Here is a 9,589-nt window from a genome sequence, read left to right as displayed (position 1 = left end):
CAGCGAAGAAACAGCGGGCGTAACGCGGCTGCTGGGTACGCGTCGGTCCCGCGAAGGCCTGCGTGCCGGCCGTTCCCGGTGCGTAAAAGCTGATGCGCGTTCAGATGCGGGTCTCCTGTTGCGCAGGCCTCGTTCTCGGGGCGCCCTGAGTCGAGACCGGGGCCCGCACGCCGCTTCTGCCTCCCGCCTACGGTGGGCAGAGCTGTGGTAACCCGACTGCAGGCCCCGTAAGGCGGTGAGGCTTCCAGCCCTGCTGAGTGGGCTCGCTGCGAGGCGTCCAAGGAGGGATGGCTGCTGTGAGGAGAACGGGCTGTAGTATGTCTCGGCTTTTATATTCCAGGTATCGAAAACCTGCCTTGCGAGCTGCAGAGGAACTTCCAGCTGATGCGGGAGTTGGATCAGAGAACAGAAGGTGTGTTCAGGTATTTCGGTAAGCGAAGTCTGATAGAGCCCCAACCTGAAGGACGGGGAGAGTTCTGTGGAGACTCGGCTTCAGAGGACGTGTCTCCCCTCTGCCGCTTTCCCTTTTCTTGAGTGCTGTGCAGTGTTTGTTTCTTTTCTGTGCGGGCTATGGCTCACAGAACTAGGGTTTTTTTTCAACAGTTGCCTGTTAATTTGTAGTTGTGTGATCGCTGTACCTGATGGCCCCTTGGATGGCCTTACTTGCACATATTTCCACATCTACTGAGTGATGCATTGCTGTGTGTCTTGCATTTTTGTTTGTTTGTTTTTTGAGGTTTGTGTTGGTATCTGGTCTCACGTTAATGATTTTCAGTTAGAACAGTAAATGGCTGTGCAGCAGATACAACGTTCTGTGTGTGAGAAGAGAGGTTGAAGTTTGTGAACCCGTGGGTTCAGTTTCTGATCTTAACTGTGAGCCCCACCTCTGAATTAACTGTCAAACACGTGAGGAATCAGAATCACACTGCATGTGTTGAAGAGTGAATACCTTTAACTTAATTTAAAAAAAAAAAAGGTAAATACATTGAGGAATCGGGGGAAGTACAAAAACTGTCAGGAGAGGTATTCTAAATATCACAGAGAGGTAGAAGAAAAAAGTACGTGCTTTGGTAGACAGCCTTCTCATGAGTATGTACTTTGCTTTTCAGATAAGAAAGCAGAAATTGATAGTCTTGCAGCAGAATATATTGAATCGGTGAAGAACATGTTACCCGAGGAGCGAGTGGAACACCTGAAGAAAATCCAGAGTGCCTACAGCAAATGTAAAGAGTACAGCGATGATAAAGTCCAGCTGGCCATGCAGACGTACGAGATGGTGAGGACCACAACCAGTGAGACTTTTGTAAAAATGGTCTTACTCTGGAATGGTGCTGCTGGTGGACATGGAAGATGCTTCCACAGCGTCCATTTTCCTTGACATTCATGTTTCTGCTTAAATATCTTATTATTAGTCCTCGAGCTTATTTTTCTTGCTGTTGCCATTCCCAAAAAAACTCCTCTTGTGTTACCAGGTTTTGTGTCAAGTAGGCTCCTCTTCTGCTGAAGAGTTAAATGAGTTTATCCCACTTGGAGATTGCTTCATCAGTAGTACCTCTCTGCTGCCTAATAATATGAGAAAATTTACCCCACTCCCTCCTCCCCAGTGACTCCCCTGTCATCCAATAATTTATTTAGGGCTGGTCTTAGTCGTAAGCAACATTTTTGAAGTCAACTTCAATACTATATTGTGGAGGAATAGAAGGAAATCTGAATTACCTTGGCTTCCAAGTGACAAAAGGTAGCAGACCTGTCAGCTCCACCATTCTGGTTGTATACTGGACACCAAACTTTCCTTCATGGACCTGATGGGAAAATCTCATTTCTTAAGATGCGTCTTTCCACTTCTTTCTTCTTCTGCCCCTACTCCTGATGTCCCTTGAATAACTCTTTTATCCCCTAGATAAAAATTGAGTGAGGGGAATCTTTTTGACTGTACTTAGTGTGTTTTTCACAGCTTCTAGAGATGCTTCACATTCTGCTGCAGCTGCAGTACATTTCATTGCCATCAAATACTGCAGAAAAGGAAAATCTTTCACAGGAATTCAAAAGGGTCCTAGAAAACTAAATAACTGATTTGAAGACTAGGTATTGCAGCAACACAGTTTGCGAGTGGTAGCTTAAAATAGATATGCTACATTTCTGTTCTGTGAACCACATTATTGCAACCAGGGTAGTACAAGGTACTTAATTACTATGTCTTAACTTGATACTGGAGATAGCAGAAGCCTGTATTTATTACTAAATCTCTTTGAATAGCGTGCCAGTGGAATACCAGAAATAATAGACTGATCTACTCAGAACATTTCATGGACAATAGTTGAGTAATATATTTTGAAAAGTGCAGGAAGAAAACAATCCTTTTTAATATCTGTCATCGTCTTGTTTTGTTCTGCAAACCGTTAGTCTGAGTTGCTTTAACTCTCCTTTATTCCACCTCCCTTTTTCTTCCTTTCTCTTTGTCTGTAGTGGGCTTGGGTCCTCTTGCTTTTGCTGTTTTCTTTTTCTCTCTGCCTTAATCCTGTTGTGTGTTCCATTTCCCTTTTTCCAGTTTGGTACTCCTTTCATGCCTTGCTTTAAAGTAGCATACTTCTGTTTGTGCCGATAACGGCCAAGTTATTAGACCTTCCTGTTTTCATTTGTGTGTGGGTTTGTGTTTTTTTTTTTAATTCAGTTTGTGGTTTCCTCTTCTGTGCAGGTGGATAAGCATATCCGCCGGCTGGATGCAGACTTGGCACGGTTTGAAGCAGATCTGAAAGATAAACTGGAAGGCAGTGACTTTGAAAACTCTGGATCTCGAAGCCTGAAAAGTGCGTAAATTCTATACAGCTGACTTTTCCAGCACTGAGCGCATCTAACCAGAAAGGCTGAGATATAAAGTAGGCTGTTGCTTCTGGAGGAAGTAGTACACCATAGTGTACTTGTCTACTTGTTTCTAATGCCCTTCAAACATTTACAGTGCTCTGGTGGGCAATAAACAGATGAAGAAAAACCTAGTGCTGGGATCAAACTTACTGGCTCTGCTTGCCAGATCATCCTGAGGTGGCTCATATTTACTGGTTGTAAGGAGGCTACTGGCCAAGGGGGAAACTGTGACAAAACTGAACTGATGGTCTAAGCTCTTTTTGAGGAGATTTGTCTATTTTCCTCCTTTTACCAAAATTGGAATACTAATCAAGCTGAGTACAGCAGGAAAAATTATAAGTTAAAGGAAGGTACCAGTTTCTGTAATGTACACTGGAAGTCTCGTATGATTACAGTGAAATTTGAGTATGGTTAAACAGCAGCACAGCTTTATGCCTTTGAACTATGAAATAAGGGGTAAGATCAGGGATGTGGAGATAAGTTGCATTTAGTTATTAAGTAACTTATTAACTGGCTGAGTTTAAAAATATGCTAAGATTTAAAAAAAAAATTACAGCATGTCTAATCAAATATTTTTGCTATTTATATCTTGTGTGACGATATAGACTAACATTGTACTGCAGTGATTTAATTGCCAAAACTGCGAACGTGAGAGTTTGGTGCGCAGTTGTACTAGTTGCCAATTTGGTCTATTTGTGGCATTAAAATGCATTTCAGGATCAGCTTTCATATTCAATTACATATGAAGATTTCATAACAATAAATGCATTAAAAGAAAAACATCTGGGGATGTTTCTGGCATTCAAATAGGTTGAAACGATGGGGTTTTTTCCTCCTTTATAGAGGGACGAAGTCAGAAAGACAAAAGAGGCTCTCGTGGTCGAGGCAGGCGAACATCTGAAGAAGATACACCAAAGAAAAAGAAACTCAAAGGAGGGTAAGGCATACCCAGTCACAGCTCTGGTAACTTTGGCTTGACACTTCATGAATTTTCCACAAGCTCATGTTACCCTGTTTATGACTCGTGTCTGGATGGTGAGCGGTGTAGTGTGCTCTAGTTTTACTCCATTTCATTAGTGTCCGGCTTAGGACAAGTCAGCTTTGTTAATTAACTCCTTGATTGGCGTGTGGAAACTCAGCATGCTTGGAATGCCCTCTGACTGGAAGGACAAGATCAGTGTCTCTGTTGCTGTTGGCAAGCTGGGGAAAATAGCTTTCATTTTTGTCACGCGGCTATTTTTAACAGTTGCTTGTGGCCTTGATTGTAAAAAGAACACTTGGCCATTAGGACAAAAACTGATGTTGTATTGTTGTTCTAGAAATCTTGGAGAATTTTGGGGGTTGTTTTCAAAGAATTGTCCTGCGTAGTCTTGAATAATCTTAATTTGGTTTTGTGAAGCAAGGAAGAAAGCATGTCCCCTCTCTGATATGATTTATATTAAAGGGACTCTGTTAATGCTGATATTTTCAGTTGGCTACATGGAAGGGCAGAAAACTAAAAATAGTTTCTCTTGACTGTTACTGACATGTCGACTTAATACATTCCTGTCAGAGCAGGAGGGTTTGCTCATACCTGACAACGAGAAAAGAATGTATATTAAAACAGATTGGGGAACAAAATTGGATTCTGTCCACAAGCAGAAGTGATTTGTACGTTAATTTTGTTATTGTAGTCATGGAAATGATTCTCTTAATCCTTTATAGTCAAGCTCATGTTTTGTGTTTGATCGAACCTACCTTATTATGATTTTAATTATTGGGTAATACATGATAATGTAATCTAAACTCTAAAGTAGTGTTTGAGGGAAGATGCTGTTAAAAAGCAATTTTCTCCAGAGGGATTCAGATCTGGGAAACCTAGTGTTACCTGCAACTGAAAAGTGTTTTGTCCTCAATCTGTCCTTGTCCGCAGATCGGAGTTTGCTGATACCATCCTGTCGGTGCATCCTTCAGATGTCCTAGACATGCCAGTGGACCCCAACGAACCTACCTACTGCCTGTGTCACCAGGTGTCCTATGGAGAAATGATTGGCTGTGACAACCCAGATGTAAGCGCTTGGGATGATTTATTTTCAGATGTTCACTGCATCACAACACTGAAATCTGAGGGGAGGTGGTACTTGTTCAATTAGATCATACAACGTGGAAGTAACATTTGTGAAATACTGAGCATCTCCTCTGTGGGTTTTTCCTTTCTGTTTTGCAGTGCCCAATTGAATGGTTCCACTTTGCTTGTGTGGACCTCACCACCAAACCAAAAGGGAAATGGTAAGTATGAGAACATACAGCTTTTTGGTTTTTATCAGGCTACAATTTGCTTCAAGAATCACAATAAGAGCTAAAAACCCACTGTGATCCTTCCTGACGAGCTTTGCTCTTGTCATCAGAGGGTTTGCATCCTCTATGGCTTGGGATTGCGTTTGTGTGAAGGTAGAAGGTACAAGGGGAACCTTCTTGCAAAAGTCTGTTTCCACAGGAGTCTAAGTTTCTGGTGGGAGCAAAACCCGGGCATACACAAAATTGCATGATAAACAGCAGGTTTTGATCTGAGACTTGTGTAAAAGTGTACATGTTACATCTCAGGTTTGCTGTATTGTAGCATAGTTGTGGCTGTGGTTAAAAGGGAGGAGAGACATGTATTTTTTGCACTTCTGGAAGGAAAGTTTGAAGACTGCTCTAGGTTTTGCTTATATACATGCTCATCTTGGAAAGGATCATAGGGTTTGTTTTGTACTTGGTTTCTGTTTAATGGACTGCTCTCATCTAATTAACAAGACACTTATCAGAAATGGGCTTCAGTAGAAGTGAACTGCAATCACTGGAGGAAGAGGAAGGAATGAATTGGAGGAAAGTGTCTTTTTTTTTTTTTTTCTTGTGGAGGAAGCTTGTGTGACAAACTTGGAGAAGTTACGTGGGGTAACTTCTAGGTGAATGAAATAAGGTGAATCACAGCTGTGAGGGTCTGAGGAGCCCTGGAAGCCTTCTAGCGTTCTCTGTCGCTTCTGCCCACCCGAGCTGGTACAGTTCCTTTCCTATTTGCCCAGGCTTCCTGCATGTCATGAAAACTGTTGCATTTACTTAAACTGACTGCTTTTAAACCACCCAGTCATTCCCCAATAATAAAAAAGAGTTCTTGGGCTATGTGGTGTTAACTTCAGGAACTAATTACTGCCTCTTTTTCCCTGTAGGTTTTGTCCTCGCTGTGTTCAGGAAAGAAAGAAAAAGAAGTAAGGAGTAGAGGGGAATACATCCTCCGAGGCAAGAAGAATTTAATATATTCCTTCATAATGTTGCAATATTATCTTTGATTTGTTTGGTTTTGGTTTTTTTTTTAACCTACCCTCCTTCTGTTTGTGGTGTGATACTTAATTGTCCAATGGCCAGTTGTAATTCCTTTTCTTTCATAAGAAAATGACTTTGGGAGGGAGTCCCAAATCCCTTTGCCACAGGGATTTTATGTTCCACTTGCACAGCACTGAAATCAGTGTTACTATGAAGTGCTAGGGCAGGCAGTAGCTGTAGTCTCTCCTAGTTCTTAGTATCTGTGAAATCATGTAAGCCATTGCAGGAGAATAAAACACAGGTATCTTCAGCATGGTGCATCGCCATCAAGGAAATAGTTTAGGCCTGGAGCTTGGTGTGACAGAGAAGGAATTTTCTCCGATGTAGGCTCCATTGTTCAGGTGTGAAGCCCGTTTGTTGTGCAGTCTTGTAGTACAGAAGGGAACAGGAAAGCTGTTTAACTCTTTCCAGTGTCCGTTTCCTCAAAGCCAAGTGCGGTGCTTAGTGTTGGCAGGGATGGGAGAGAGGTATGATTGTATCTTCTCTTTTGGGGAATTTCTTCTGTCTGCCTTTGCACTGCCTTTCTTTTACTTGATCTTGCCCCCATTCACATGAACCTTAACAGAAGCAAACCATTAGACTTTTCACCTCCTTCCAGAAAAGGTTTGTCTCTTTCATGAGAGAATGTTTAAATAGCGAAGGAATTGTCCTGCAGTGTTTCTTAGTGACAGTAACATTGAGAGAGGGAGTTACCTTTCCTGCCTTCCTGGCTGTTTCTGTTTCTCTGAAGATCCTTTAAGTACCTTACTGTGAAGATGAAACCTACAGTATTCTTATAGAGGTAGAAGGTCAGATTTATTTGTAAAATAAGATGAAGGCCTGATTTTTGTTACCTGTCTTTGCCTGTGTTGTACCTGGGTAAATCAGGAAGACAAGCTTTCAGGGGAGGCTCTGCAAGGACAGTGTGCCTTCCCATGATGCGGCAAAGGCGGCCTGGCGGTAGATTGGCAGCGGGGGCTGAATAGCATTTGCTATGAAAAACTGTTACTGAAGGAGGCCGTTCAGTAGGGATGTTTTAAAATTACTTCCTGTGTTTTTGTTTTTTGTTTGTTTTTTTTTTTTAGCGGGGGCACATTTGCATGTTCTTGGCTTCTTTAAGCTGCCTTTCAGATTGTGAATGTGAACCCTTGCTGTCATCGCAGTGTCAGTTGCTGCAGCGGAAGGAAGAGAAGGAAATCAGGAGTAGGAAAACAAGTGTCTGGTTTTTTCCTTCCTCTGAGTTACAGTGGATGCAGGAGTTGAGGGAAGAGCAGAGGGTACTCTTGCCTTTATAGATAGCTCCTGTATTATGAGGCTTACCCGCCTACAGTAAAAGGTGTTTTTGTGGTTCTGCTGGTGGAGGGGGAAAAAAAGCAAGCCCCAAACTAAAACCCCCTGCAGCAGTACGGACCAGGGCTCATGAATCTGGCTGGCTGTGATCCCTGATGGGTGTTGATGGCTGCTTTGTGCAGGGCTGTGTCCTACTTTGCATACCATTGTGCAGGAGCTCTTGGTATAGACTGCTGGAAAGGTAGAAGAAACTTCCAGATAAGCTTCTGTTCTGCTGTAAAAACACTCTGAATAAACAGTACAGAAGGAAAAAAACACTTCTAGTCAAATTTTGGCACCTGTTTCCAAAAGAAAAAAGGCTTTTTTTTCCCTGTTACACTGACCTTCTTACTTGTGTTTTGCAATGAAAGAAAGTAGAACACAGCTTTTGCCAATTTTCCCTCCCAGCTTTGCTCTGTTGGGCTTCGTAGGCGCTGCAGGTATGTCAAGACTGACACAGAAGAAACCTCTTGACACCGAGACAGCTTTTCTCTGAACATTTCGATATATTGCGTCTGCTGGGGGGCGGGGGAAGCAACAAACCCCTGTCTCCAGGGTCCTGTTATTTAAAGTGTGATGTTGCACATGTCTTCGCTATGTTACATCACTCTGTGTTGTAAATGAAGTTTCCAGAGTTGTGTTTACCAGATGATGCATGTTTGTCATTGTTGCCATTGTAATAGCACCCAGAAAGCAGGCAGGCAAATTAAAAGCAGATTGCTGAGGGGAAGGGGGAGGAAAAGCAGTCACAGAAACCTGAACTTGCAAATAGAGTCAGCCCTCTTTGCCTCTTTTTTTGAGAGTCAATTTAATTGTGATACCTCATGAGCCAGCCTGTTATTCAGTAACCAGTGAGTGAGACCTGTACCTCATTGACCTGCTACGCTCGATTAATGTAGGGGGGTAACTGCATCCTGAAGATGTTTCAGGTTTTATTTTCCCCTTCCATCCAATGGTATTGTATATGACTTTTTTTTTTTTCCTTCTTCACCCCCCAAGGCTTTACTAGTTAGTTGTATTGCCATAGATTAAGCATTTGATTTGAAACAGTCTCAAAATGGCACTGCACCTCTTTGGAGGTCTTGCTGGAAATGTGCCCTTATGGAAGTGGGCTGCTACGGACGCATATGTGCGAAGCTCACCACCCTCCGCTCTGAAATGATGGTCAGATGGGACAGAAAAATGCATTTTGTTAGCACGTCTTTTCTGGGGCTCGGAAGAGCAGACATTTTCTGTTTTAACCAGCAAAGCAAAAAGAAAAATAAGCTCTAGAAGTTAGCATCAGCCCTCAAAAGGCAAGACACTTTGCTGTACCTCACACTGTACATGATTCCTACCATACTCCTCTTCTTCATGATGTAACATCTGATCTGTCAGGACATCTGGTGTCTGATAACCAGCAATAAACTCTCCCACTTGGAACATATTGGCACGGGGGCTCTGACAGGCTCATGAGCGTCTCTTGGCCACTTCCACCTGCCTTGAGAGACCTTTATTTTTCAACTCCTTATAGACAGAAGTACCAGCAGCCTTCATTTTTGCTTACTTAAGGATCTTTCTCCTGAATTTTGAATGTACGATGTTAAATACCCTTTTCTGGAGAAGGGTGAACAAGACTGTGATACGTAAAGGAATGTTCCACTAAAGATTGTTGAAACACCCAAATACCCTGCGGGGTTCAGCTTTATTGCAGCTCCTCCAAACTGCCAGTGAAGCGACTTTAACCCAATCGTTCTATTTTTTTAAAGGAATTAGATCTATGTTCCCTTTGTAAATGGAAGAGCATATAAATCTTTTTATTACCAAAAAAAAAAGGAATGTAAAGTAAAAAATGTATATCTGTATTTTTGGATCATGTTATAGATAATGAATATATTGTTATAAATAAAGTATTTTGGGGAAGGAAGACGTACGAGAGTGTGTTGGGACGGGAGTGGTCCTGGGGGCTGTACCGCGGGAGGGAAGCTGTACCGCGGGAGGGAAGCTGTACCGCGGAGGTGTGTACCCCACGCTCTGCCTGTGCTGCAGTGCTGGGCAAACCGCGCTGTGGCGGAGGCCGCGGGTGTGGGCGCGCCCT

General features: G+C 42.7%; 1 protein-coding gene across 1 annotated transcript; it reads left to right on the top strand.

The window, feature by feature from the left end:
* Positions 1-346: 346 nt before the first annotated feature.
* Positions 347-6,093, top strand: ING5 (inhibitor of growth family, member 5). The gene is made up of 7 exons (XM_010291471.1): positions 347-412; positions 1,110-1,276; positions 2,696-2,807; positions 3,706-3,799; positions 4,775-4,910; positions 5,069-5,130; positions 6,051-6,093. Exons 1-7 carry the CDS (start codon positions 385-387, stop codon positions 6,091-6,093), a joined length of 642 nt encoding a protein of 213 aa, XP_010289773.1. The 5' UTR covers positions 347-384.
* Positions 6,094-9,589: the final 3,496 nt, after the last annotated feature.

Source organism: Phaethon lepturus, unplaced genomic scaffold, assembly GCF_000687285.1.
Source record: "Phaethon lepturus isolate BGI_N335 unplaced genomic scaffold, ASM68728v1 scaffold37517, whole genome shotgun sequence".
Classification (NCBI taxonomy): domain Eukaryota; kingdom Metazoa; phylum Chordata; class Aves; order Phaethontiformes; family Phaethontidae; genus Phaethon; species Phaethon lepturus.
Note: the sequence above shows the minus strand (reverse complement) of the source record. Positions and strands in the feature narration are given on the sequence as shown.

Coding starts and splice junctions, on each gene's coding strand:
- ING5 (XM_010291471.1), top strand. CDS start 385: ATGCGGGAGTTGGATCAGAGAACAGAAG. Junction 413..1,109: donor GTTGGATCAGAGAACAGAAG/GTGTGTTCAGGT, acceptor TTTGCTTTTCAG/ATAAGAAAGCAGAAATTGAT. Junction 4,911..5,068: donor TTGGCTGTGACAACCCAGAT/GTAAGCGCTTGG, acceptor TCTGTTTTGCAG/TGCCCAATTGAATGGTTCCA.